The sequence below is a fragment of the Mytilinidion resinicola genome, assembly GCF_010093595.1.
Source record: "Mytilinidion resinicola strain CBS 304.34 unplaced genomic scaffold BDZ99scaffold_15, whole genome shotgun sequence".
Classification (NCBI taxonomy): Eukaryota; Fungi; Ascomycota; class Dothideomycetes; order Mytilinidiales; family Mytilinidiaceae; genus Mytilinidion; species Mytilinidion resinicola.
Window position 1 is genome coordinate 34,516 of NW_022985451.1, and position 26,386 is coordinate 60,901.

Consider the following 26,386-nt stretch of genomic DNA (forward strand, 5'->3'; position numbering starts at 1 on the left):
CCCCACCCCGCCACCACCATGGAGCATCCGTCAAAACGGCCCCGGATCGCTATCCTGGAAGAGCCAGACTCTTCTTCCGATCTCAATCGTGACCGCTCCCGCAACGACAATCGGCTGAAAGGCGCCTTTGAGAATATCTTTCTAAAATACACAAAGGACTTCACCAATGTCGGCGACGAGATCGACTTGCAGACTGGCGAAATCGTTGTGAACAATGGCCACATCTCGCGGATGAGGAACGAGCAGGACGTGGGGGAGGGCGATGCTGGTGCCATCCTCAGAGCCTTCGCAGACGACATGGCCGGCACAATCAGCGACGGCGATGACATTGAGGAATCACAGAGTGGAGACATTGTAACTTCAGTAGGTTCCGATCATTCTCTTGCCTTTCGCGCCCAATGTTGCCTTGCGCAAGCTCTGACCTCAATACTAGGGACTCGATCAAGGTGATGAGATCGAAGGCGCGGCGACCTGTGACGACGATACCAATTCAGAGGCCATACAACCTACTGCTACCGGCGAAAGCAGTGCTCACAGCCGGATGCAAGGGCCGTCGCAGGCCGGACATACAACTCCCGTGGGACGACAACCGCCTGAAGCTGCAATCGAGGCATTATCACGGGGCATTGGGATGCAGATTGCGCAATTCATTACACAATGGCAGCCTAGTCCATCTGTCGTGAATTCTCTCTGGAGTGCTCCGCCGTTACCTCAACGTACACCACGTCGGCGTGATGCGTCTCAATCGCTTTCTCGTTCTCTACTACGTCGACCCGTCTCGCCGCAAACCGGGAGCATATGGGCCGTCCCAGATCCGACTACAGGAGTGCGCTCGATCCGGCCAGTCCCTCGACGTGTGGTGACAGAGCGCCGCTTTCTTCACAGAGACAATAGATCACCTCACGTGGCCAGTCATGATGAAGACCCAGAAGACGCTAGCGACGAGGAAGATGACGAGGAAGAGGGCAAGAAGCAGAATTTCCCAACCTACCTAGACAGGTCTCGCCAATACTCTGCGAACACATCTGCTAAGATGGCTCACAAAGGTCGGAAGTCTCGCTATCAGTTTTCCGATGAGGATAATGTTCTACTACTCGAGCTCAAGGAAGACCACCAATTCCCATGGGCGACAATTTGCTCATACTGGCCAGACCGGCCACCATGGATCGTCCAACACCACTATCACAAACACCTGAAGAATCAGAGCCCAGGCTCGGCAGAGTCAATCAGCAGGCCACCCGATCAAGTCGAAGACAAGTTGGCCGAGCCCGCAATTAGCAAAGAAAGATCCATCTCGAGAGCTTCAGAGACCTCTCAAGTTTCAACACCCGGGATAAGTAGGGATTTCAGCGTCCCTAGTTCTCCGCTTCAAATCCGCCAGCGCCCGTTCCGAATGTCACAATCGCAACGCCCTGTAGCTTCCCCACGGGATACCACAGTCGATTGTATTTCTCCCGAATTGGAGGACTGGAATATAGGTGCATCAGCAGATCAAGACACTGCGGACATATTGTCTGAGCAACTGGAATCATCGAATGAGAACGAGTCGCCAGAAATTCCGGACTCGCAGGAGTCGATAAAATCGCGTTCTTCTCCTAAGATCTTGCCTCACGTTGAGTCCGTGATTATTCGAAGGACTCCCTCTGCTAGTAAGAAGGTTGTGGGACCTAGCGACAGGAAGTCGATAAGCGGAAGGCTTTCAGGGCTTTCATCTGGCATATCCAACGCTAGAACCTCGCTAGGAGGATTCAATCCGCGGTTGATGGCAGCGACGCCACGGGCCGCAAAAACACCAATAGTGGAACAGGAATCGGATGAGGAGCTTGATGGCTCGCCTGCTTCAAATCTCGTCAGCATCAGTAGTATTATGGCCTCACCGAAGACGTCTAGCCATCGAAAACATTCGAGTGGTCGCTCTGGATCGAAACCAAAATACCGAAGAGTCTCGGATGTGCGAGTTCCGTCCAAGCCTCAGCATACACCGAGTCGAAGTTCCGGACTTAAACGCACTATCGACATGTACGAGGACGAGGACGATTCTCTTGACGAGTTGACACTGGTGTAGCTGTATGATTTAATCGAGTTGATAGGCTGAGAAGGGTTAATGTGTGTAGCGGTATTCTATTATCATCGACTAAAGTGACTTAGCGACGCAATACCTAGAACATCAAAAAAGAGAAAGATATCCTTCGACCTAATCTTGATGGCCCTGGTAGTTTTGCCCGTGACCCAAACTTTTCTGACCTACGCCTAAACAAGAGTGTAAGACAATATATACACGAAACAAAGCAAGCATTTAGAGCACCTTTCAAACCTTCAAAAATAATGCCATCCGTTTGCCCTCGCTACAACGGTCGTCCGCCGATGAAATCGCTCCATGGGCGCACCTCACTAGGGATTCCATCTCTGAGTGGTAGTTTCTCGCTCATACATTGAGCGAAGAGGACTGCAGTCTAGGTGTTTGTTAGCAAAGTAGGCCGGAGGAACAAACAGGTAGACTCACTTTAGGTTCCATGAACAGAGGCACTCCAAAATCGACTGCGTTCCTGCGCATCACATAGTCCTCATCCACGAGAGAGGCGCCACGGGTTCTGGCCAGATTGAACACTCCACGGACGTCGTACTTCTCGAACACTTCTCGGAGAGCTCTCTTATCTTCAACGGGGAACTCAATCACTTCCACCTTGACACTTCCGTCTTGGGAGGATTGCTCTAAGTGTTGCTTCACCTTCTGATTCGCGGCGTACAGTTTGTAGCCAAGGGGGTTGAGGTAGTCCACAATCTTGGCAAGCTCCGCTCTAGTAATGTCACCGCCAAACAGTAGGCCCTCTCCAGGCTGTGGAAGGCGGAAGTTCATGGTGGATTGCATAGCAGCCCAGTATGCCTCGACGAGGTTCTTTCCGAAGCAGGCCATCTCTCCTGTGCTAGCCATTTCAACACCAAGATACGGGTCTGCACCTGCAAGACGGGTCCAAGAGAATTGCGGCACTTTCGTCGCCAGATAATCCCTCTTCACTGCCATGAGGTCTACTGGTTCTGGAACTTCTCTTCCAACCAGAGCCTTTGTGGCAACGTCAATGAAATTTGTGCCGAGAACCTTGCTGACGAATGGGAACGACCTCGAAGCGCGCAGATTGCATTCAATGACCTTCAGCTTTGGTTCTCCACCTTCGGGGTCTGCTGCTTTGATGATTTGCATATTGAAAGGTCCTGTAATGCTCCATGCTTTGGCCACTTTGTCGGCGATCTCTTTGACCCTCTCTATAGTACGCTTGCTCAAGTTTGCGGGAGGTAGGACGAGTGTTGCGTCACCGGAGTGCACACCCGCGTTCTCCACATGCTCGCTCACGGCGTGGACCAGTACTTTTCCGGTCGACGCGACAGCATCGACATCAATCTCCTCAGCGCCTTCGATGTACTGGGTGATCACCACGGGATGGTCGGGAGAGACTTCGCTTGCAGCCAGCAACTTCTCCTTCAACTCATCTTCAGACCGGATCACCGTCATGGCAGCTCCAGAAAGAACGTAGCTTGGGCGAACAAGAACGGGGTATCCAACGGAATTGGCAAAAGCCTGCGCTTCTTCATATGACGTCAGCTCTTTCCAAGCGGGTTGGTCGACGCCTATCGAGTCGAGGATCTGCGAAAACTTGTGGCGGTCTTCGGCTTTGTCAATATCGTTGGGATCAGTTCCGAGGACTTTAGCCTTTCCAGTCTCTTGCAGTTTCAGAGCGATGTTCTGGGGCAGCTGACCACCGACAGATACGACGACTCCGCTAGCTGACTCGAGCTCATAGATGTCCATAACTCTTTCGTAGCTAAGTTCTTCGAAGTACAGTCTGTCGGCAACGTCGAAATCGGTCGAATAGGTTTCCGGATTATACGGGGAGGAAGTTAGCGCATGTCTGTGCAAGATTATAAAAGAAAAAAAGTTCAAAATCCTGAAAAAGTGGCACATTCATCAAACACTGTCTCGTAGGTACAGCTGTCTGCCACTGCTTGCAGTGCTTCAACAAGTTTCCACATAGCCCAAGATGAAGAGATTTTATCTCATTCAGATTCTTGAAACTGCATTGAAGCACCCCAAGCAGTCGCAGACAGGTGTACACACGAGACAGCTTGTTCTAGAATTAGAGTACCACCTTTTCCATGCCCCGCGTGCCATCCAAAAGGCATGAGCGTCCAGTCAACAAACAGAGTAGAAAGGTCTAACTTACATTAATCATGACTGTCTTCTTACCGAGCTTGTTTAGTGAAAGGGTGGCATTTACAGCGCACCAATCGAATTCCACGGAACTTCCGATGCGGTAAACTCCACTCCCAAGAACGAGAATTCCGTGGTCATCGAAGGTTACGTCGTGAGACGAGGCGTTGTATGTCGTGTATAGGTAGTTAGTGTCTGCAGGGAACTCGGCGGCCAGCGTATCAATTTTCTTGACCCAGGGCTTGATGCCAAACCCCTTTCTACGCGCTCGAACTTCGTCTTCGGTTGCATTGACGGCTTTGGCGATTTGTCGGTCCGAAAATCCAAGCTTCTTCGCCTTCAGGATGGCCTCCTTCTTCAGGCCATACAAGCTGCCTATGTCTTCGAGCTCGTGTGTACAATCTACAATGTTCTGCAGCTTATAGAGGAACCACTTGTCGATCTTAGTAAGGTCGTGAACCCTGTCTACAGTGTAGCCTTCGTGCATCAAAGCTTGACCAACAGCCAACCACCGGCGATCGGTAGGATTTTTCAATGAGTCATCCAAGTTCTCGAATTTGTCTCCCTGGAAGCCCAAGAACTTGGGATCAACCTGCCGGCAAGCTTTCTGGAAAGATTCTTCGAATGTTCTTCCAATTGCCATGACTTCTCCTACAGACTTCATGGAACTTCCGATGTCCCTCTTGACATGTTGAAACTTGGCTAGATCCCACCGAGGCATCTTGGTGACAACGTAGTCTAGACTAGGCTCAAAGTTTGCCGTGGTGGTTTTAGTAACAGCGTTGGGAAGCTCCGGTAGGGTGTGTCCGAGCCCAATTTTGGCGGCAGTGTAGGCGAGCGGATAGCCCGTGGCTTTGGAGGCAAGCGCGGAAGACCTTGATAAACGGGCGTTGACCTCGATGACCCTGTAGTCCAGCCCGTCAGGTTGTAGCGCGTACTGTACATTGCACTCGCCAACGACACCAAGATGGCGTACAATCTTGATTGCGGCAGAGCGGAGCATGTGGTACTCTTCATCGCTGAAAGTCTGACTTGGAGAAACGACAATGCTGTCACCGGTATGCACGCCGAGAGGGTCGAAGTTTTCCATGTTGCAGACAGTAATGCAGTTGTCGCTAGCATCACGGACAACCTCATACTCAGCCTCCTTCCATCCCTTCAGTGACTTTTCCACCAGGATTTGTGAGGAAAGTGTCAATGACCTGGCAGACAGATTCCTGAGTTCCCCAGCGTCGTTCGCAAACCCAGAACCCAGACCACCCAGGGCGTATGCTGCACGGACAATAATGGGATACCCGATCTTCTCTGCGGCGTCTAGCGCGTCGTCTACGGTGCCTACTGCAATGGATTCGGCAATTGGGATATCGATCTCACCAAGAGCTTTGGCGAACAGATCACGGTCTTCACTCGTTTCCAAGGTCTTGATGCTCGTCCCCAAGACTTTCACACCGTATTTCTCAAAGATGCCTTTTTTGTTCATGTTGACACCGAGATTGAGGGCGGTCTGACCACCAAAACTAAGGAATATGCCGTCTGGCCGCTCCTTCTGAATGACATACTCCACATACTCGGGCGTGACGGGAAGGTAATAGATTTCGTCGGCGAGAACGTGGGAGGTTTGGATGGTCGCGATGTTAGGGTTGATGAGGACGGAGCGGACACCGGCCTCCTTCAAAGCTTTGAGAGCTTGTGATCCTGGGACTAGTCAGAGGTACATTTCAGAGGCGTGGTTGTGTGAGACGTACCTGAATAGTCGAACTCGCCTGCCTGGCCAATGCTGAGGCCTCCGCTGCCGATCACGAGCACCTTGGAGACGTCAACGAGGTTACGAGCCCCCAGGATAGCACCGCTGTCGAGGTAAGCTTTGGCATTGGGAGCCTCCTGGGTAGCATTCGAGGCATTGAAGGAGGCGCGCTTGGAGAAAGCTCGCAGCTGTCGAGACACTGGTGTTGACTCATGGCCGGCTCTCAGAGCAGTGAGCGGAGACGGCGCGCTAAAGAAAGCACGGCATGCCGCTGGCGGAGCGGGACGATGGCATTGGCGAAGAAGAGCTGGCGTGCGGCGTACCAGGCGCCCGCAGACAGCCATTGCAGGCGTGGGAGTCCAGCAACGGGGGAGAGCAGAAGCAGAGCGGGCAAGCCTGCGGAGCTCAGCAGGGCCTCACGGGAGGCGGCGCGGGGTCGTCGAGGGCTCGGGGAGAGGGTATAGCAGCCCTAGGCCTGCAGTGTCCAGCAACAGCGAGCAATTGGTGTCGTGGAGCGGAGGGGGATCGCGGGGGGAGCTCAGATTAAATTTTAGAGGGACGTCAAGGTTCGCCTCGACTGGAGGGCCACGCTATCACGATAAGCAGCCGTCACGCTAGAAAGAATAAATAGCTCCGAGTACGGACGGTGACGCGCGCGGTGGACTCAATGGCAACTTGGAAGCTGGCAGCGAGGTTGGGGAGGGTGCTGGGACTGGCGGCGATGGGGGAGAGGGGAGAGTAAAGCGCACGCAATCCCATGGGTGGCTTGCTTTGAAGCGTTTAGTGACCGATGAAAATTTCAGTTTTCTTCCGCTGCCAGTCAAACCTTTGCAGGCCCTTTGCATGGCACAATGCCATCTGAGGCATGCCGGCGGGGCTTTTTCTCATCACGAGCACAACACCCACCAATCGCCGGCGACTATCGCGGAGCACTTCCACGGCGCGTCTACGGCTTCTAGATGCACTGGCAGGCTCCTTTGAGCATAAGGTGGCAGTCCATAAAAAAGTGCAAGGTCCCACTCTAAACTTAATACCTTGAGGTAAACGCTTTCTCTGGGTTAGGTACAGTCACCCACCACTGCTGGGGGTTCTGTAGTACATCGTTAACAGATTTGAAGCGATAGGTTTGGGGAGGGTGGTGAATCTCCAGGCCACCGCCGACGGTGTTGGATTGCCACATTATTCAACGGAGCCTGACTGCGATGACTACTCCCTCTCCTGCCTACGTACAAGACACACGCCCACTATTAACGTAATCCAACAAGTATATTAGTGTATAATAATTTGCGCTCCAACATGCCTCCCATGCCCCTGGATATCATCGCTGCAAATGCTTCAAAATGCGTCCTCGTTGGGACATGCCGTCACGTCGTGCCCTTCGTTCTCGCAGAGCGCACACCACTTGTCAGGATCCGCCACATTGCTGCCCTTGGCAGGCACCAGGCCCATTGCCAGCGGGCTCGGGAGTGGTGCAGACGGTGCATTGCCTGGAGTCTGCGCTTTCTTGGGCGTTAGGGGTGCCGGTTGCGCGCCCTCAGACGACATCGAGAGGTTCCTCAGGCCGTGGATGACTGCATCCTTGCCGTTGCGCTTCACACTGTCCGGCGTCCTCACAGCGCCGTCTGCATTGCCTCCCATAGCAGTGCAGTTCAGGATGTCGTGTCCACCCGTCTCGCAGATCTCACACCACAGCACACTTCCGTCCGCCGACGAGTGCGTGTCAGACTCCATCATTGGCTCCAGTAGCTGAGGAGGGTCATGGCGATGCTGTGGCGCGTCTCGCCAACTGATGGTCGTCCCTTTTGAATCGCGTCCAGAGGATCGTTTGTCTTGCACGGCAGTGCGCTCCGACGCTACATTGCTAATCAGGCTATCGCGCTGCTCTGATGCCCTGACCTCACTCCGTAGACGTTCAATCTCACGTTCCAACTCTTCCTCCCTAAACGCCTTGCGCTCCACCAGGCCCTGTAACTCCTCCTTCTCCCGCTCTAAGCGCTCTACTTTTGCATGAGTCCTTGCCACCTCTTCTGTGTCCTTCATGGGGATTGCTCCGTTGCGCTGCAGCGGCGAATGACCACGCTCTAAGCTTGGGCCTCCAAGGTCTGGTCCAGAGCTGAGGGAGTGAATGATGGCTTTCAAGCCCCTAATCTCGTCGTCTCGTTGCTCAACTTCACGCATGCCCCCAGGACTAACCGGGCCGTCCATTATCGCGCCCGCACCCTTCAAAGCCGCTGCTGCTTTCTCTCGCTCTCGTCGCAGCTCCGATCGGCCGCGCTCGACCTCGCCCCTTAGGAATTCTACTTCTCCTCGAGCTTCAGCTTCTCCACGGCGCGCATCTTCTAAGCCCTCTTCTAGCTCCTGTACAAGCTCCTCTAGCTGCTTAAGCTGCCTAGCAACACTCTCAACATCCTCGCCTCTCTCCTGAAGCTCCCGGATCTCGTGCATCAGGTCTTCGACTCTCTTCTCGTATACTCGCTCAGTTTCTGTGCTGGCCATTTCTAACGTGTCTATAGTGCTCCGGAAGTCAGCTCTGTGAGCGTCAAATTCTGTTGTTAGCATAGATATTTTCTCATTCTTCTCCCGAAGCACGGCGCGTAATTGCGCAATATCCTGATCTTCTTGGCCGCCCATGCGTGGCGACCGCATCTGGTCAGACAGTTCTGAGGGAAGCAGATTCTGCAGCTCCATGAGGCTAGATTCCATATCAGCCAGGGATGACGCTTGTTCCTTCAATTGCCGGTCGCGTTCCTCGAGCTTCTTCGCGAGCCGCTGGACCTCTTCCTCTGCATGGCCTGATGGGGGTCTTCCCCTAGGGTTGAAACTGGAAACAGAGCTATTATCGCTTGTGCGGCCTAGCCCGATAGGTGTAGTTTCGTTATCTTCGTCAATGACAGCATGCTGCCCGAGGCGAGAGTTGTTTCGAGAATACGGTCGGGAGGGAGGGCCTGGGGTCCGAGGCTTGGGCGAGCCTACCTTATGCGGGGCAGGACTTGAAGTAAATCTCGGGCCTCCGATCTGGCTCTTCGAAAAGGACCCTGGGCCTAGAGATGGCGCTCTGCCCGGCGTCGGGGCCAGGTTAGGCTGCTTACGAAAGGGCGATTCTGGCCTGGGAAGAGAGGGCCGGCCTTTCGGTTTGAAGACGGGGCTTGGAGCTCGCGCTCCGGGGCCCATGGATTGTGAGAATTTTGGCAGGGAGGGCGTGGGACTGTATTTATCCGATGCATCGTTTGTTGAAAGGTTGAAGTTCGTGAAGGCCGGCGTTGTAGGAGTTGGAGGAAAAGTGTCAGAGGAGTTCGTGGGTGATGCTCGTCTGGAGGCGCGGTGGTAGGGCAGAAATATTCCAGACCCCGGGATAGAGGTAGTAAAGTAACGCGTTCTACGAGGTGTCAGGGACCGTTCTAGAGTATATGTATAGCAAAGACAGAAAACGCTAGCCTCACCCGTCAACATCGCCGTCATTCTTCCCGCGCGATGCAAACTCTCTGCTCAGTTCGACACCGGCAAAGAGCCCCTTCTTGCCGCGAACGCTGCCGATGAACTTGATGGTTCCATGCATGCCCCCGGGCACGTCGACCGTGTCCCCGACTTCGAGGTCGTGTCCGTCCGCGCCGCCCATCTTGTTCGAAGGGGTAGTGGGACCGCCGTGGCCTCCCGTGAGAGCGTTCAAGCTTGCTTTCCGGGCGATCGCGGTACTGGCGGCGAGAGAGAGGTTCGGGGACGAGGACGCGACTGCGAGCGAGGGCCGCCCGCCCAGACGCCGAGGGGTATTAAGTGCCATATGTCGCGGGTAGTGTTTGTTATTAATCCCAGAGGCCGTGGGGTCTGTAGTGCCATATGTCGCGGGTCGTGTTTGTTGTTTAATGTTGAAAAGTCAAGGTGGGTGCTTGCTGCGACCCAAGGTTTCGGCTGCAGGGCACAGGGGCAGGGGCTAAATAATCAGATGGTCACTGCGCCAACGGCTGGGCCTATCGATTCCTAGCTGCAATTAAACTGGTATTCAATTTGCTGTGATTGGAAGAGAGGCATGTTGTTATGGATTTTGTGTACCTTTGGAGTTATGTTTCTACTACATGACATATTGCTGTTGAGTGTATGGATGCACGAGACTACTCAGAGCTGTTGATGTACGTCTCATCCAGGTTTCCCAAAACGGATCGAGGCACTTCAGACAGTGACAGTGAACTGTATACACAGATTACGCTCCGGTAGTGCTATGAGTTACGAAGACGAGCCTTCAGTAAGACGAAAGGTCAGCTAGTCAAATGGTAGTGAAGTAAGCTAGTCACCTACACCCAGCAAGACTTTGGATGCTTCTCGATATGTACAGAATGTTACTCTACGTTGTACAGCCTAGAGCGGACATAGAGTTAGTGGAAGACGGAAGTGTCTTTGAGGGGGCTACTTGGGTGCTTGCTCTCAATCCCTCCCCTTGTAACGCACCCATGGGTGTTCCTACAATGGGAGTGGAGCATCGTAGCCAAGGTAACGAGGTCTGGAGTAAATATCCTAGCGATCATATAACCTAGCCATGAATGGACAGAGCATAGATCTCAAGTCACAAGGGTATCCGGGATTATTAAGACCACCTGACTGCAGTCAAGCTTCATATCAATACGAGGCTTCTCAGCGCCTAATAAAACGAGGATTCGCTCGATCCCGGCAATCCCGTTCGTAACAGCGCCTGAAGAGCCTAAGCGCATCGGCCTAGAACCCGCAAGCACATACCTCTCTGCGCCTTCGTCACGGTCCTTCTCCCCACCTCAACGGGATCAAAACAGTGACCAACCTCGGCACGGCTAAGCTGTTCCCAGCTCAGATCTCGCCCACCCATAAACGCATCCTCTGCACCCCGGATCTTCCACGATGCCATTGCAGCTGTCGCAACAATGGCCGGTGTCATTCGTCAACCCATTGATGTTGCCTCGCTAGAGCGCTATATTCGCGCAAACGTCTCAGAAATTCAGGTGCCCATTGATGTCAAGCAGGTACCAGAATACATATTCCTCGTGCCTTCGCAGACTCTCACTGACATCATGTTTGCAGTTTGGTTATGGACAGTCGAACCCCACCTACCAGCTGACAGACAAAGCTGGCTACAAATATGTCATGCGGAAGAAGCCCCCGGGGCAGCTCCTCTCCAAGACGGCACACAAAGTGGAGCGCGAATACCGGATAATACACGCCCTCGAAAACACGGACGTTCCAGTACCGCGAGCTTTGTGCCTTTGCGAGGATGACAGCGTGGTAGGCACGCCTTTCTACATCATGACGTTTTTGGATGGGAGGATATTCGAAGACCCCGCCATTCCAGGCGTCACGCCTGAGGAACGGACAAAAATGTAGGTTGGGAACAAGAGAATTTCCCGGGAGGTGCTAAATCAGCTTCAGGTGGCAATCTGCTACAGTCTCACTCGCGAAGTTTCACAGCGTCTCTCCAAAAAGCGTAGGGTTGGAGAGCTTCGGCAAGCCAAGCGGCTTCTACAACCGGCAAATCGCGACTTTCAAAACGATTTCCGACGCCCAAGCTAAGGCTGTGGATGTTGAGACGAAGATACCCGTCGGAAAGATCCCGCATCAAGATGATATGGTTGCATTCTTTAGCGACCCGAAAACGCAGCCCAAAGATCGTAGTACATTCGTCCATGGCGACTATAAAATTGACAATGTTGTGTTTCACAAGACAGAGCCGCGGGTTATCGGTATCCTAGAGTGAGTGCACCGTCGCCTATTGGACTTTTACATGTTGACGTAGTGGCGCAAAGCTGGGAAATGTCGACTGTTGGCCACCCTCTCTCTGACTTGGTTAATCTCCTCACTCCATTCCTGACTGCACGGTCGGAGAAGGCTCGTAGCGTGGGCCGGGGCAGCGAAGACTTCCTGCCGGGAGCCATTGAAGGGCTTCCTACCCGGGACCAAGTTATTGAGTGGTATAGAGAGAGTGCTGGATGGGACCCTAAGCCGGAGATGACATGGGGTGATGCTTTCGGGATATATAGGAGCTCGATCATCATGCAAGGTATAGCCGCACGATACGCCTTGAGGCAAGCGAGCAGCGAGAAGGCAAAGGATTACGCGGCTCAGATGAAACCGTTCGCCGAGGTCTCATGGGACTTGGTGCAGGAATATAAGAAAGCGCACGAGAGAGCGAGGCTGTAGTTTCGTCCATTTGAGTATGAAATCTAGATGAGGATCATTTGCCATCACCTTTTGAGTTGACACCCTTGTCTTCACCTAAACCCTTGTGGTGCATGACTTTTCGTCTAATACGCCTGGACGTATAACCAAGAGTTACCTTTTAACTCTTGTCCTGGCTTGCAGAAAACCGTATTACCAAAGCGGCATCCGTAATATTAAGGCTTCAGTGATCCCTCTCTCAATCTGCTTCGTTCGACTATGACCGCACGGGTGTTCTGATCACCGCTGTTCCCTATCGTTGCCGCCAATGCGTTCCAAAGCCTATATTAAAGTCAACAACGAAAGACATGTGGGAGCTTGCGGGATTGGGTCTACCTCGAGCATGACAACAGAGTTCCCTCTAATGACCTAAGAAGGAAAAATTTAGCTTGAGTCGAATACAATAAGAGCAACCATTGTGTGCAACTTACCACCATACCGATTCTTACTTTCTCCCCGCCCTCCTTCTCTTCGACGGCTTCGTCCAGAACTATGTTGAGGAAGACCTAGGCGCAAGAGTGTTAGAACTACCGCAAACCTTTCCTTTTTCGCTCCAACACATTTTGAAAGCATCTATCACGTACATCGTAGCCGCGCAACACGCCTATGACCTTCCGGCTGCCGTTTAGTTGGACGAAGAGACGCTTGTCGAGGTACTGCGCACTCAGTTAGTATCAAGTTCTGCAGAATTTACAACACCCTTACGTACTTTCTTTAGCTCTGGCTGAGCTTGCGGCATCTTGGAAGATTGGATCTGCTTAGATGAGGTGTTGTGAAAGTAGTGAAGTTGCAACGTCGAAGTAAGTGAACTTGGTGGATGTTGACTTTCGCGCACAGCCCGGAGAAAAACCGGCGCACGAGGCAGTTCGTGGTCTGTGCGGTGGAGAGCCACCTGCCGCAAGGTGCAAGCAGACAGCAACTCCACGACTTCACTTCCGCAACCATGAAGAAATCATTTGCTGCGCGGAGGATACCCCGGAAGATTGTCCAAGATGAGGACGTCGAAGAAGATGGAAATCCTGCAAGCTCGCCCGCCTCTGAGGTAGTGAAACGTCCTCTTATATCTACCAAGCCAAAGAAGCGCTCCTCCCTCCGACTTTCATTTGGCCCAGGCGAAAGTGAGGGCGATGGTGGCAACGCCGAAGGCAGCCCCTCAGTATTCACTCCAAAGAAATCAAATCTTAGTCGACTCGCCATCGAAAAGAATGCCGAACGTAAATCGCTGTCTTCTAGCCTGTCCTCTGAACTACGCCAAGTACGGCCAGGGATTTTCGAAGACCAGCCGACTTATAGCAAAGACTACCTAGCCGAACTGAGGAACTCGACACCATCTACTCCAAAGACAGACGAAAGCTCATCCAAGGCGATTGACATTGCTTCGAAGTTCGGACCCCTCGCGAGCCTTATAGGTGATGGAGAATCTCTCATTCCTAGTGAAGCAGAAATCCGGGAGAAAAAGGAGCGTCGTGCACGCTTAGCTAAGGAGCAAGGTGACTTCATATCCCTTGACGATGATGGGTTTGAGGACGACCACATTTCGGACGCATCCGACGTGCCAAGGGAGATCACCTTACGTCCAAAAGAGAAATACTCCGAGTCGCGCCTCATACGAGAGGATGAAGACATAGCTGAAGGCTTCGATGAATTCGTCGAAGATGGCAAGATATCACTGGGCCGGAAAGCTGAACGAGAAGCCGAGAAGAAGCGACGTGCAGCCATGGCGGACCTGATTGCAATGGCAGAGGGCGGCTCTTCTAACGACGACTCTGATGACTCCGAGGCGGACCGCAAAGCCGCTTACGACGCTGCGCAAACACGAGCAGGAACTTATGCAAAGAAGGATCCAGAGCTGCAAGACGCAGGACTCAAGACCCCTCCCCGGATCACGCCGTTGCCAGAGCTTGATGCTGTAGTTGCACGATTGCAGGCTGCTCTTAAGAGCATGCAGGACATCCAAGCTAGAAAGCTAAAGAGGATGGAAAATCTTAGGGCTGAGAAGGTGGATATTGCGGAACGAGAGAACTGGATCCAGGGGCAATTGAAAGAGACTGGGGAACGCTACGAGAAACTGAGAATTGAAGCGGGCATCGGCGGCGCTCCAGCCACACCTATTAGCGGATCCGAGGGCACCAAATTGATTGTCGGTAGAGGATTAGAGAGCTTGGGGGCGACACCAATAGCTGCAGCGAGTGATTTGAGTGACGCTTGATGCCGGATTCCTGAAAATGCGGCGAAACACAAATCAGACTATGAGCGAGATAATACCCTCCCGCTCATCCCACACTCCATCTAGGTGCTGAGCGTATACCCCATGAACCTCGAGGAGGCTCAAAGAATCTTAGATTATGGACGGAAAGGCGCGTCATTCTCTAGATAGCGGAATATCGAGACTCTCAGTGTGCTATGGATACCTGAGTGCAAACGAACCTCACATATTGTAAAGCAGTAAGATGTTACGACCTGTCTTAGGACCTGGTGCATTGACCTTGGAAGAAATGGGCACCATACATAATAGAAAGAGAAAGATCAAGAAACTCAATTAGTTGAGCAGAACTCCGAATAACGATATCAGATACTATGCTTTAACAGCTTTGAGTATAATATTTCCTCGGGCTAAGAGGTATTTCCTTGGCAAATAGATTACTCCACGAGCACTACTTTTTAACTCCTCATTTACAATCCAATGTACAGTATTTTACAATGAACGAGCCGCTTTCAGAGAGCTCTGGTGGTCTGCGGAAGATGTTCTTTCATGTTTTGAAGAGCATGCAAGAAGCTCATTCTCCCTGATATTGCTTTGCCTGAGACCCAAAGGCCAGAGCGACCCCCTCGGATTGCCAGCTAGAAAGAATGGCTCATGTATTCTCATCAATCTCTGTCCACCGCGCCTGAACCTTCTCGCGCCGTCTCTGAGCCTCCTCCCTGTTCAATCTTGTCCGCTCGAGGCGCTGGGCTCGCAGGCACATGTTGACCTGATGTTTCGCGTCGTTGCACATTCCAATGGCCTTGTAGAGGAAGCCGCGAGCGTGGCATTCGTCGAGGGCGTTCATCACCTCCTCGCAGTCTGGGACAAGTCAGTCAACGTTGCTCGCCACTGCGGGCCATGCGGCGCGGGGTAGGGGAGAAACAAGAAGCCAGACATACTCTTGTTTTGGCTGGTATGTAGATGGGGATGCATGGCGCCTGCCTGTGCTCTGGCTGAGCGGCTGAACAGGACTGTCGAGGATTGTTCGATGGGTTGTCGTCGAAGCAAAGCCGCGGTGGTCTTCCGCTTTCAAAGATGCCGGTGCACGGACCCTTGCTAAATGTCACGCAAGTCCTAAATTTGAAGTGACGACCATCTGCCTATAGCAACCTCACGACCCCAACCTTCCTCTCCAACAATAAATTTGTGCTTTGGTCATGGCTCAGTCACAGCCGTCTGTGAAGAAGCAACAGGGTGAGTACTTAGATCCGTATTTCTTGCGTAGACGGGTTAGGCATATCTGATCATGACTAGAGCTTCAACTCCAATATTCAAATTACAAGAACACCCTCCAGCAGATTGCTCAGAAGATCGGTGACGTAGAGCAAGAGACTGAGGAGCACAAGTAAGACTCATATCAAATTCGTAAATCATGACTAGTGCGAATGTCACCCACTGCTCCTTCTCCACGCAGCATAGTTTCAATCTCTTACACATTCCTTCACCTACTTTCTCACCGCTTGGTTTTGTCTCGTCTACATCTCTGGAATACCGCTAATGACGTCCTAGGCTCGTGCTTGAGACGTTAGAGTTGCTTCCACAAAACCGAAAGTGCTTCCGCATGATTAATGGCGTCTTGGTGGAAAGGACGGTGAAGGACGTGGCCCCTGCCTTGAAGACTAATTCCGAGGGTCTGAAGAAGGTGTTGGATGATCTGCTCAAGCAGTACAAGTCCAAGCAAGACGAGATGGAGAAGTGGAAGGTACTGCATTCACCCGGCATTAAACTTGCTTGAGATGCTTCGTATAGATTCGCAGGATGGTTACTGACAGTATCCACAGAAGAAGAACAATATCCAAGTAGTCCAGCAGTAGGCGAGCTCTCAGGGACGCTCACGCTCGCGGGGTTTGATACATGCTCTCTGCTTCTCAGCACATGGAGGCAGAACTGTTTGCAACGAGGCACGGTCAGCTTGACTAAAGGGTTAAAGGCAGCTTGCCCGCCGCCTTCTAGACTCAAAAAGAGGCCTTTCCCCCTGCGATAGAGCATTCAAGCGAGATGTGGTGAGTGAGAGTGCCTAGCAACAAGGTTACTTGCCCTCCCATGCCGTTGCAATGCTCATATTCGTACGTAGATGGACTAGGCCAAACATCACAATATCAGGAAGCGTTCAAGCTATCTGTATCGGTGCTTTGCCTCGCTGGATCATCACGAGAGTTTCAATGCCAAAAGCAGTTCGAAAAGAAGTAAAGACAATAGTTCTATATAGTGTGAATGCTTTTTCAGCTCAACACCATATTCATATATCGTGCAACGCAACGGAGAGCTAACAGACCGAATCTGGTCCCACAATACCCAAATGGCATCATGAAACTGCCAAATTTTGACCCTGGCTGGTAGACCGTGGTGATAGCCTAGCTGTGGTGATGTTTCCTCGGTTCCAGTGAACTACTCCTCGCCCTGCACCCACCTTCGCCAACATACCGTGATCATGCGATGTTCGACAAGGGAATGACAGCCACGATCCTTATCTGGCATGCCAGTGCATGCAGCGAAACCGGTGGCCATCTGTCGTTGCGCTAGGCCAGACATGCAGCTGATGCGCTGTTCGTAGGCCAGTAGTGAGCTGGCCATGACAGTCGCCATGGATGTTGGGCAGGGACTCGGCAGACGTGGGCGCTGGTTTGCTGGCGACTACTGGAGACGTCAGGGCGTTTTCATGTCGTCAGGGCGTATTCATGTCGTCAGCCAGCATTTGAGCCCGCGAACTGCTGCGTGCTGGCATGGTCGCGCAGGGGCTCGTCACAAGGCTGAAGTTTGTGGGGCGTGGGGCTGCAGGCCCAGCGATGCGTTGGCCGTGGATCGCCGCCAGAGAGACTCGCGCTCTCCGCAGCGGTGGACATGCTTCTCATAGGACATCCAGCGGCGCGGGCGGTGCGGCAGGGCATCGCAGGTGAGTGGATGCCGCGACGTCCATCGTGGAGAGGGCGAGCTGCTGCTGCTGTTGCGTATATCGAGGCTCCATAACATGCTCCCGGCCAGGATCCCGCTGCTTCGGCTCGTGCTGGCCTCGGGACGGCTCGTGGAGAACGGCTTCTGCGCGTCGTCCACGGGGCGAGCAGGCGACAGCACACAGTTCTCGTGGACGGCGTCAGGCCGGCATGCACTGACAGCTCGAGCTGCATGCGGAGCTTTCCCTGTCTCGAGCCGGGGCGGGGCCTCAGCGCGCGGGGGCAGATGACGCTGTCCATGCTGGATGCGGCTGAGTTCAGGGAGGTTGACGATGCGGAGGCGACGTCTGAGGGCTGAATCGCGCTCACAAATAATCCGCGATCGCAGGCCAATGGGCAAAAAGATACTGCAGAAATGCGAAAAGGGCTCAAAAGACGCGTAGGGCGCCGAATCACGAACGAGTGGCAGCGCGCAGCCAGGGGCAGGCCGGGGTGCGAAGGAGCCGTGATGGAGGCTTGCTGCAGCCCTCCGCATGTCGTCGTCCGGCTTCCTCTGGTGTATCTGCAGGCGCATTGGCACTCCCGCGGCCGGTCTCGACGCAATAGCGATGGCAGCGTTCGATGCGACTGAGCCCCCGAGCGGCCATCGTACGCCCATGACGCCCGCCTGGCAACCGTGCCGGGCTCGACAGGACAGGCTTGACGGGCGCCGTCATCGTCGAAGCACCCGTCGGCCCGTGCTGTGCGGGCCAGTCGGCCGGCATTGGTGGTGTGGGCTGCTGTTGTTGCTCGGCCGTTTGGCAGCAAGCTGGAGAGCTCCACCACGGTCGATCACTCTTGCGTCTATCTCGCATCCTCTTCTGCACCTCAACCGCGTTACCCACAATCACGACCACCGCAACCAACCCCACGTCCCGACGCCCGCCGCACCTCGCGCCCTGCCTTGCGCCCCAGGCCCCTCGCCGTCGCCGTCGCCGTCGCCGCCACGGTCGCCGTCACTAACCATCTCCGTCGCTGTCACTAACCATCTGTCGCCAGCGCCCGCCAGTGCTCGCCCCGCCGGTGCCATCGCCGCCTCGTACGGGACCCTCTTCTTTATTCTGCCCGCCCTGCCATTCACGTAGTAACGCGTCACAGGCACACGGCCGCAGCTGCAGGCTCCCCTTGCGCGCCATCCGCCTGCAGACGACTGAGGCTTCTGCAGCGCCCGGCTAGCTGCCTCCGCGACCCCGTCCGCTGCTAGCAGTTACACAGTCTCCAGGTTGCATTTCCGGCCAGCTCAATCCTCCCTCTCGCTGACGTGTTTTGCCACGCCTCCAGCGCCAGCTCACACACCGAGCCCAAGCCGCCTGCAGCTGGCCGAATAAACATGTCGGACACTCCCCCGAAAAAGCTCGACGTGGAACCTGGAGTCCAGTCGGCTGACGATTCGGAACCTCCTATGGACCGTGAACCTCAGGATACACAAGCGCCGGGACTCGGGTACGAATTCGAAGTCAAGGAACAGGACAGATGGCTGCCCATCGCAAATGGTTGGTCTTTTATGCGCTCTCCCCTCTTCTGATTTGCGCGCTGTTTTCACCACCTGCATGTCGACGAATGCTATGACTGGCGCTGCGAACACCGCACATCCTCCCCAGTCGCGCGTCTCAGTCGTCAAAACACCGAATCACCAAGCCTCGAGCGCCAGTCTGATCTGCGGTGCCTGAAAAACTGTCGTCCTGCAGCCAGCGCCATGTCTGCAACCCCCCCACTGTCTTCTTCCTCGCCGCCACAGCCAGGGGCAACCCCCAGCAGTTCACATGCGTCAGATGCTAACATCCGCAACTTTGCTCCAGTCGCCCGAATCATGAAGATGGCCCTCCCCGAGAACGCGAAGATTGCCAAAGAAGCCAAAGAGTGCATGCAGGAATGCGTCAGCGAGTTCATATCCTTCATCACCAGCGAAGGTGTGTCTCCATGCCCATTTGAGCCCCCAATGGCAACTGACATGGCCCGCAGCTTCGGAGAAGTGTCAGCAGGAGAAGCGCAAGACGGTCAATGGCGAGGACATTCTGTTCGCCATGACCTCGCTCGGCTTCGAAAACTACGCCGAGGCGTTGAAGATATATCTGTCCCGCTACCGAGAAGTAAGCTGCCCACTTTCCTTTCCCCCTCCCCCCATTTCGTTTGTTGCCTCAAACTGGCCAAGACGAATATCTGAACTATTGGTATTGATTGGTGGCACGAGACCCTCCTCGCAACCCAGAACAAGCCACCCGGTGCCGGTGTCTTCAACGCAGGTGGGGCCGGTGGGGCCAACAGCGCAGGTACAAATGCCTCCTCCGCCTCTGCCTACAGCCAACCGGAGAACTCCCACAACAATGTTCTAAGCGGCGACGCCGAAATGGGAGACCAAGACAGCACTGCGTTCGGGTACACCGTCCACAACGGAAACGGATCCGCCGAGTACTAGACGACGCGCCGCGGGAACAGGAAAGCCAGGACGACAGATCGGGTCAGCACGCCAGGCTTGACTTTCTGCGGCATCTGGGCCACCGCAAGAGACGGCGACTGCGCGCAAGATCGGTGCGAGGCCGCAGGAAACTTCAAGAGACCGTTCGATGGGTATGGGAGGAGATGGCCTATTATCAAACTGTACGATTTACTGGTTGAGGGTACGATTGGCATGTGTCGACTTTGAGGGTATTGTGGAGACTTCGCCGGTGTGCGCGATCTCGGGTCCTCTGCTCAAAAATAGTCAATGGTGGCGTTTACCTTTTCAAAGTGCCGGAGGAAGGGACTTCGGTAGGCCGTGGCTGCGGCCAGGAATGGTGTTTCGGAAATGCTGCGGCACACCGTTTTGCTTTCTCCGTATTAGACATTCTGTTTGCTCACGCAACATCCTTGCGCAGATTACACTCATCAGCCATTTGCGCCCAGCTAACATTGAGCGTTGTAATAAGTGATTGTGCCCGGATAGTGTTTTGGAATAAATTGCAGGTTTTGGACCGATCTCCTCTTAATGCGAGTGGAGTTGGTAAATAGAGGAGTATCTATTTCATGACCATCTACGAGGAAGAGCCTGAACGCTTTCGAACTCATCGCCCCTTTCTCCTAGCTATTAGTTCACTGAGCGGGATATTGTCTTCCTCGTCGTAGAATTCCGCATCCTCGTCTACGCCAAAATCACGTAGTCTCTCACCCTCTGAGTTTCTCCATCCTTCTTCTCCGCTATCGCTCGTCTGGTCGTCGCCAGCTGCATCAGAACTCCATTCTGATGGTTCCTGAAGGGCCTCCAGGCGCTTCACGTATGGCTTTCGACGTTGAACCTGGTCTTCTGGACGCTGCCAGCGCAGCATATCAGCTTCCTGTCGCAATTTGAAGGCTTTCTTGCTCTCTTCAGCTGAATAGTCAGGTCCGTCTTGAGTGAAACCAGATCCATGACGAGGTGCAGGTATTGACTTGCACTGGAGCCGATCTGGGTCAGGCGGAGGCCAGGAGATGGAAGGATCTAGAGAATTTAGTTAGTGTAGTTGCACTGACTCTGAAGACTGGGATATGTAACCTTCAAATCCGTTCTCTTCAAATGTGAGCCCGCTCTCGATTGACGGAGAAGCTGAGAGTGGCCAGAACCAAGCAAGTATCTAGTAATGTGTCAGCTGCTATCTCTCTTGGTGGTTCCTATACATTGCCTTACGTTGCCTGTCCCCATGCCCTGTTTAGTGTTCGCCCAGATACCTATGTCATATGGAAATTCCTGTCTCTTTATTCTGACTCTAATTCCATCCGGTCCATCCAAGAAGCCTCCAAAGTGCCTCGCACGTCGAACCAGAGTGCTATGTCGCTCGATTTCCCATCCTTCGATGGTGGTAGTGTTCACCGTCAGACACCAGATATTCCGGATCAGCAAGATTGTTAACACAAACAATGTCAACGAATTGACGCTTATCAGCAAAAAGAGATGGACGTATTGCACGATAGTGGGGCCGAAGTACTGCTCGGGAAATTAGCATTACCGTCTATGGATTACACGACATAGGAGTCGTACACTCGGAAGATCTTTGTTACCCCATATGACGGCGCATCTAATATACAGAAAGTATTCAAGGTACGACATGGTCGCGACTGCGTAAAAGAGGAAGCGTATGAAATGTGGGAATGTGACATGCGAGACACAATTTGCCGTCCATGGGCAGTGGTGGTCCATTTTTGGTATGCATCTATGGATCCGATAAGATTAAAATCATTGCCTGATAGACTCAATTAAAAAACAAGATTTTACCTTTTGCAAACTTTGCAGTGATGTGCTCTCGGGGGCTTTACCGCTTCGCACCTCCGACACCACCGCTGTCTAGACTTGGAGGCAAGCTTCTGAGAGATGCCTGTTGAATCATCCTCGTGTTGATCCACCGAGGGTATTTGGCCCGCATTGGTCCGGACGGATCGAATATAACTAAGCAGCAAGCAGAAGACGAGGACATTGAAAATGATGATTTGTTTGCGTTCCAAGGGATGTGGCTCAAGATATAAAAGGAGTATTTGGGAGGAGTATGCAAGAAAAGTGATGAGAGAAAGTACACCTAGTACAGCGAGAGATGCTACCGGCGGCAACAGCATAGCTGTAGGGTCGAGCGAGCCTTCAAATAGACAAATTCTAAGGAAAAGGATCACGGGGATAGAGGCTTGGCGTGAGCGGAAGCTGAGTCGCCGCCTAGGAAGCTAAAGACCTCTGCTACACGATACTCTTGAACATACCGCTGTTGATTAGCTGTTCGGAAGGCAGGCGTTGGACGAGATGATGGAGTCGACGTAGGGTCTTGTTGAAGGCCAGAGGTCGTCGTATTTGGAACGAGAACAGAATAGAACAGGGGCACGCACGGACTATGATTTTCAACCAACATCACCCATCAACCTCCGAGGACAACAAACCACTAGACTATCGACCTCATCTCCAAAATCTTTTGACGAGATGGACTGATGGATGTACTTCTTTTGCCTCCTGGACAATCCGCTAAACTTATCAGCTATGGGTGTTTCTGGGGCCCTGCTAGTTTCAATCATTCCGGCCTTGATTCTCATCCACCTCTACTATTCCCCATACACCAAGGTTGAGGAGTCATTTAATATACAAGCAACCCATGACATCTTGACACATGGAATACCAAGCCAAGACTATTCACGCGCTCTGGCAGTCAATTTTGATCATGTTTCATATCCTGGATCTGTTCCTAGGACGTTCGTTGGGGCTCTCTTGTTAGCAGGCTTGTCTAGGCCTTGGATAGCCTTCCTGAGCCACCCCTATCAAGTTCAACTCCTTGGTGAGACTCCTATATCACACGCTTATGCTGTCTAATCTAATCTTTACCAGTTCGATCTCTTCTTGGTTTGGTCAATGCAACGTCGTTGATCCTACTCGGAATAGCAGTGCAAAAGGCATTCGGAAGACCTGCGCGGATCTGGTTCACTTTATTGCAAGCGAGTCAGTTCCACGTTATTTACTACGCGTCTCGCACTTTACCAAACATGTTCGCTTTTGCATTGAGTGAGTACCTGCCTACTTTTTCCGAGAGTTTTCCACTGACGTTATATCGTCAGGCACTCTGGCGCTGAGAAGCCTCCTTTTGGCGGGCTCATATCCCGAAATGGACAAAGCGGCTTCTAAACATTACCGGCTATCTCTATATCTTCTAACAGTTGCTGGTATTATATTCCGCTCCGAGCTTGCCATCCTCCTTGCATGCACAACTCTTTACCTACTTTCCCGGGGTAAAATCTCTATTACAGGCACAATTCTCCCTGCAGGTGTAGGCGGCGTAGCTATTGGCCTCTTGAGTACTATTTCAATCGACTCATTCTTCTGGCAAACGTTCCCCCTCTGGCCCGAATGGACGGGATTCTACTACAATACGATCCAGGGCCATTCCGCCGCTTGGGGAACATCGCCGTGGTACTTCTACGTTTTGAACGCTCTTCCCCGCCTGCTCATCAATCCTATGACCTACATCATACTCATACCGCTGGCGATAATCAACCCTACCTCTCGGCAGCATAGTATCGATATAACCATCCCGTCAACAGGATTCGTCGTCCTGTACAGCTTCCTCCCTCATAAAGAGTGGCGATTCATCATCTACGTCATTCCAGGACTAACAGCCGTTGCCGCTGCCGGCTCTTCATGGATATGGACTCGGCGGGCTAAAGCAACGCTCTATCGCCTACTGAGTCTCGGTCTTGTGATTTCGGTCGTGGCTTCCTTTGTAATTTCGACCGCTTTACTTGCTGTATCAAGTCTGAACTATCCTGGCGGCGCTGCCCTCACTAAATTACACGAGATAGCTGGTCGCGGAAATAACGGGTCCCGGATACATGTCGATAACTTGTCTTGCCAGACTGGAGTCACACGATTCTTGGAGAGACATGACAGCTCCCAGTCCGTTCACAGCAGCAATCTTTGGGATCCTGTGGAGCATCCGCGTGGGAAGTGGCTCTACGACAAGACGGAAGATCCTTCTCTGCTTCTCGATCCAGCCTTCTGGTGCAAGTTTGACTATGTGCTAGCAGAGAGACCAGAGAAAGTGATTGGAAAATGGCGGATTCTCGCAGTGCAATACGGGTTTTCTGGGGTCCGAATTCTTCGTCCTGGGCAGCCAAGATTCCATCATGCCCCGGAAACAGTGGAAGAGCTGCAATTGGAGGAAGGGTCGAAGAGCTCCGGTGAAAGTAATCAACCCAAATACGCTCTTCTGGATATGCTGAGAGAGAAGGTAACAAGAGGGTGGTGGATCATGGTCAAAATGGAACCTAAGATCCGTATCCTCGAGAACTTGGATCGTTGCTAGAGGCCACTACTTTACAGCAATAGGGTATTATTCAATCTCCATATAAAAGGCTTTCATGAATCTTTAAAGTTCACCGTGGTGGAGAAGTCACGTGGCGAGATTCTAACGACCCCGCCAACTCACGCATCTGCCCCGCTGTGTTTTGAACATTCTCACCTCACACACAGTTCGTAAGTACACACTGCATTCAACACCACAACATGGCAGAAGTCGCAGCAACAAGTTTGTCCGAGTCGCATGCCAAACAAGTCATATATTGCGGCGGTAAGCAGTTCGTCCCATATTGTACTATGTAGTCCAATAAAGCTCATTCCTTCAGTATGCAGCCTGCCACCAGAAGTAGGTACGCGCCCGATATTCGATGCATAGGCTCCCCATTTCTGACCATATTTCCCTGCAGTATTGCGAGTTTGGCGGAACCGTCAAGAAGTGCGAAGAATGGCTCGAGGCACACCACCCGGACATGCATGAGCGGCTATACTCACAAGGTACCGCTCGATTCTCTTACCCAGTCTTCAATGCCTCTCATGATCTCTCTGCTGACGTATGACTCGCTTCCACAGATGCCATCAATGCCAACTTGTCCTCCCTAACCCTCGAAGCCCAGAAGCGAGCCGACAAAGACGCCCAAAAGAAAGCCGCCAAAGCATCCGCCGCCGAGGCCCGAGCCCAAGAGGTGAAAGCCACGTCGAAAGTCCTCATCAAGCGTATTGAGCGCAACAAGCGAAAATACGTTACTGCGGTGCAGGGCCTCGAAGCACATGGACTAGAATTGAAGAAAGTAGCGAAGGATTTTGGCAAGAAGTTCGCGACTGGGTCCAGTGTGACGAAGATTCCAGGTGGTGGCGAGGAGATAACTGTCCAGGGCGACTTGAGTGACGATATCTACGATTACGTTGTGGAGACGTACAAGGACATACCCGAGGACAATATCGATTGTATCGAGGACAAGAAGAAGAAGAGTGCCGGATGATGGTGCTATCACATCATTCGGAGGGAGTTTGATGCGGATTAGTGGAGACGGCGCTGACTGTTACGGTTTAAGATGCCATCGGATGGATAGCACACAAAGATACCATGTTACGATACAGCGTCATCCTCACCTGACCGGAATACACGACCAAGTATCTACTACGTGTAGAGCCGCTGCGTGCTCTTCCCCAGGCTGAATCACACAACCAACATTTGTACCAAGTTGCAACCAACTTCAAGTGTGAAAATTGATAGCAGTGTTTAAATTCAAATGTCGGATAGATGAATTATTGTTGCTATGAGAGAATTATACGAAACATGAAATAACACATATATGCTACGCTTGACCAACAAAAGAGACGCTATTCGTTGCAAATGCTACAAGAATCACATTATTTCAGACTACAGAATCGCTCATGCTGAATCCTAGTAAGCTCCAAAAATGCAAGTTGTGATAGTGTAGATATGACCCAAACCGTGATGCATATATGCACGCTAATGCTAGAACTCCACATCAGTCATAATAACAGAGGAAAGAAATAGAGTAACAGCATTTAAAGATCGTTTAATGAAAAGGGACAAAACTAGCATCACGACTTTTGATCCCTCTCCCACCTTTGTCCGTCTGCAAGCTTCCACATGGGATCATCGCCCCTCCCTGTCGAAACCCGCCTCAGAGACTCCGGCCTCTCACTCTTCGACGGGTTCGACTTGAGAGAAGGTGTACTAGACCTATCAGAAGGCGGACTTCCAGCCAAAGGCGAATCCGGATACAGGCCCTTAATCGCTGCGCTCCGGCTTTCAGTGCGCCAATTTTTGCCACTACCGGGTATCTCCATACTGGATCGATTGCTAATGGTGTACCCGCTTCCTCGCCGAGAACTAGTGCCCTCTTTTGGAGCGTCTTGGACAATGCCACGGGATGAGTTTGGGCGCGATGAGGTTGGGCGGGAGCTTCGTCGGCTGAGGGTGGGCGGGCGAGACTCGTGTTGCTTCAGTCCGTCGATTTCATCGGTAGCGGGGAAGAGGGGGGATGGTGGTGTGCCTGCTCTGGATCTTGGGGGTGTCGGGTATGCGGGCTCATCCTGGGGTGGAGGCGGAGGCGGCGGTGATGCATTGACACTCCTCGGAGAGTCGATAGAGGGCCCTTCATGTGACGGAGGTAGTTGTAGTGCGTTGACACTACTTAGAGATTCAACAGCAGACTCATCCTGGGGTGGTGGTGGTGGAGGAGGCGGACGAGCTGGTGGTGCATCACTCTTCGCAGATTTGAGTGAAGCCGACGGAGATCTTGGTGAGGCACTTCCTGCATCTGTAGCCTGCTTTTCCGAAGGC

General features: G+C 52.7%; 13 protein-coding genes across 13 annotated transcripts; 8 read left to right on the forward strand and 5 right to left on the reverse strand.

Annotated features, from left to right (window-relative positions):
* BDZ99DRAFT_500708 (uncharacterized protein) lies at nt 1-2,444 on the forward strand. Its single transcript, XM_033723745.1, has 2 exons — nt 1-363; nt 434-2,444. The coding sequence occupies exons 1-2, from the start codon at nt 19-21 to the stop codon at nt 2,063-2,065; spliced, it is 1,977 nt and encodes a 658-aa protein (XP_033573564.1). The 5' UTR covers nt 1-18; the 3' UTR covers nt 2,066-2,444.
* On the reverse strand, nt 2,306-6,363 carry BDZ99DRAFT_465400 (carbamoyl-phosphate synthase). Its single transcript, XM_033720535.1, has 4 exons — nt 5,950-6,363; nt 4,218-5,899; nt 2,504-3,883; nt 2,306-2,453 (listed from the first exon to the last, which is right to left on the reverse strand). The coding sequence occupies exons 1-4, from the start codon at nt 6,290-6,292 to the stop codon at nt 2,346-2,348; spliced, it is 3,513 nt and encodes a 1,170-aa protein (XP_033573565.1). The 5' UTR covers nt 6,293-6,363; the 3' UTR covers nt 2,306-2,345.
* Nucleotides 6,364-6,887: 524 nt separating this feature from the next.
* Nucleotides 6,888-9,592, reverse strand: BDZ99DRAFT_465402 (uncharacterized protein). The gene is made up of 2 exons (XM_033720536.1): nt 9,389-9,592; nt 6,888-9,324 (listed from the first exon to the last, which is right to left on the reverse strand). The coding sequence occupies exons 1-2, from the start codon at nt 9,562-9,564 to the stop codon at nt 7,284-7,286; spliced, it is 2,217 nt and encodes a 738-aa protein (XP_033573566.1). The 5' UTR covers nt 9,565-9,592; the 3' UTR covers nt 6,888-7,283.
* A 1,080-nt stretch (nt 9,593-10,672) lies between these two features.
* On the forward strand, nt 10,673-12,104 carry BDZ99DRAFT_500711 (APH-domain-containing protein; the record flags this gene model as incomplete). The annotated part of the gene is made up of 4 exons (XM_033723746.1): nt 10,673-10,933; nt 10,992-11,287; nt 11,337-11,657; nt 11,711-12,104. Exons 1-4 carry the CDS (start codon nt 10,835-10,837, stop codon nt 12,102-12,104), a joined length of 1,110 nt encoding a protein of 369 aa, XP_033573567.1. The 5' UTR covers nt 10,673-10,834.
* A 258-nt stretch (nt 12,105-12,362) lies between these two features.
* Nucleotides 12,363-12,861, reverse strand: BDZ99DRAFT_523184 (LSM-domain-containing protein; the record flags this gene model as incomplete). Its single annotated transcript, XM_033725784.1, has 5 exons — nt 12,363-12,404; nt 12,459-12,491; nt 12,554-12,628; nt 12,707-12,778; nt 12,832-12,861. 5 exons carry the CDS (start codon nt 12,859-12,861, stop codon nt 12,363-12,365), a joined length of 252 nt encoding a protein of 83 aa, XP_033573568.1.
* A 188-nt stretch (nt 12,862-13,049) lies between these two features.
* Nucleotides 13,050-14,654, forward strand: BDZ99DRAFT_81796 (uncharacterized protein). Its single transcript, XM_033728926.1, has one exon. It carries the CDS (start codon nt 13,066-13,068, stop codon nt 14,329-14,331), a length of 1,266 nt encoding a protein of 421 aa, XP_033573569.1. The 5' UTR covers nt 13,050-13,065; the 3' UTR covers nt 14,332-14,654.
* Nucleotides 14,655-14,663: 9 nt separating this feature from the next.
* On the reverse strand, nt 14,664-15,300 carry BDZ99DRAFT_447989 (UPF0287-domain-containing protein; the record flags this gene model as incomplete). Its single annotated transcript, XM_033718040.1, has 2 exons — nt 14,664-15,186; nt 15,267-15,300. 2 exons carry the CDS (start codon nt 15,298-15,300, stop codon nt 14,978-14,980), a joined length of 243 nt encoding a protein of 80 aa, XP_033573570.1. The 3' UTR covers nt 14,664-14,977.
* A 168-nt stretch (nt 15,301-15,468) lies between these two features.
* Nucleotides 15,469-16,669, forward strand: BDZ99DRAFT_465404 (Prefoldin beta-like protein). Its single transcript, XM_033720537.1, has 4 exons — nt 15,469-15,561; nt 15,622-15,712; nt 15,877-16,069; nt 16,149-16,669. The coding sequence occupies exons 1-4, from the start codon at nt 15,525-15,527 to the stop codon at nt 16,179-16,181; spliced, it is 354 nt and encodes a 117-aa protein (XP_033573571.1). The 5' UTR covers nt 15,469-15,524; the 3' UTR covers nt 16,182-16,669.
* Nucleotides 16,670-17,879: 1,210 nt separating this feature from the next.
* BDZ99DRAFT_81836 (uncharacterized protein) lies at nt 17,880-18,665 on the forward strand. The gene is made up of 3 exons (XM_033728927.1): nt 17,880-18,336; nt 18,396-18,519; nt 18,579-18,665. The coding sequence occupies exons 1-2, from the start codon at nt 17,915-17,917 to the stop codon at nt 18,499-18,501; spliced, it is 528 nt and encodes a 175-aa protein (XP_033573572.1). The 5' UTR covers nt 17,880-17,914; the 3' UTR covers nt 18,502-18,519; nt 18,579-18,665.
* On the forward strand, nt 18,628-19,713 carry BDZ99DRAFT_523189 (uncharacterized protein; the record flags this gene model as incomplete). The annotated part of the gene is made up of 4 exons (XM_033725785.1): nt 18,628-18,790; nt 19,097-19,207; nt 19,260-19,387; nt 19,489-19,713. 4 exons carry the CDS (start codon nt 18,628-18,630, stop codon nt 19,711-19,713), a joined length of 627 nt encoding a protein of 208 aa, XP_033573573.1.
* Nucleotides 19,714-20,218: 505 nt separating this feature from the next.
* Nucleotides 20,219-21,857, reverse strand: BDZ99DRAFT_448000 (zf-DHHC-domain-containing protein; the record flags this gene model as incomplete). The annotated part of the gene is made up of 5 exons (XM_033718041.1): nt 20,219-20,751; nt 20,806-20,884; nt 20,938-21,234; nt 21,289-21,460; nt 21,523-21,857. The coding sequence occupies 5 exons, from the start codon at nt 21,855-21,857 to the stop codon at nt 20,339-20,341; spliced, it is 1,296 nt and encodes a 431-aa protein (XP_033573574.1). The 3' UTR covers nt 20,219-20,338.
* Nucleotides 21,858-22,266: 409 nt separating this feature from the next.
* On the forward strand, nt 22,267-24,332 carry BDZ99DRAFT_448001 (uncharacterized protein; the record flags this gene model as incomplete). The annotated part of the gene is made up of 3 exons (XM_033718042.1): nt 22,267-22,558; nt 22,609-22,782; nt 22,836-24,332. The coding sequence occupies 3 exons, from the start codon at nt 22,267-22,269 to the stop codon at nt 24,077-24,079; spliced, it is 1,710 nt and encodes a 569-aa protein (XP_033573575.1). The 3' UTR covers nt 24,080-24,332.
* Nucleotides 24,242-25,418, forward strand: BDZ99DRAFT_465409 (SUI1-domain-containing protein). The gene is made up of 4 exons (XM_033720538.1): nt 24,242-24,343; nt 24,399-24,422; nt 24,480-24,567; nt 24,643-25,418. The coding sequence occupies exons 3-4, from the start codon at nt 24,543-24,545 to the stop codon at nt 25,050-25,052; spliced, it is 435 nt and encodes a 144-aa protein (XP_033573576.1). The 5' UTR covers nt 24,242-24,343; nt 24,399-24,422; nt 24,480-24,542; the 3' UTR covers nt 25,053-25,418.
* Nucleotides 25,419-26,386: the final 968 nt, after the last annotated feature.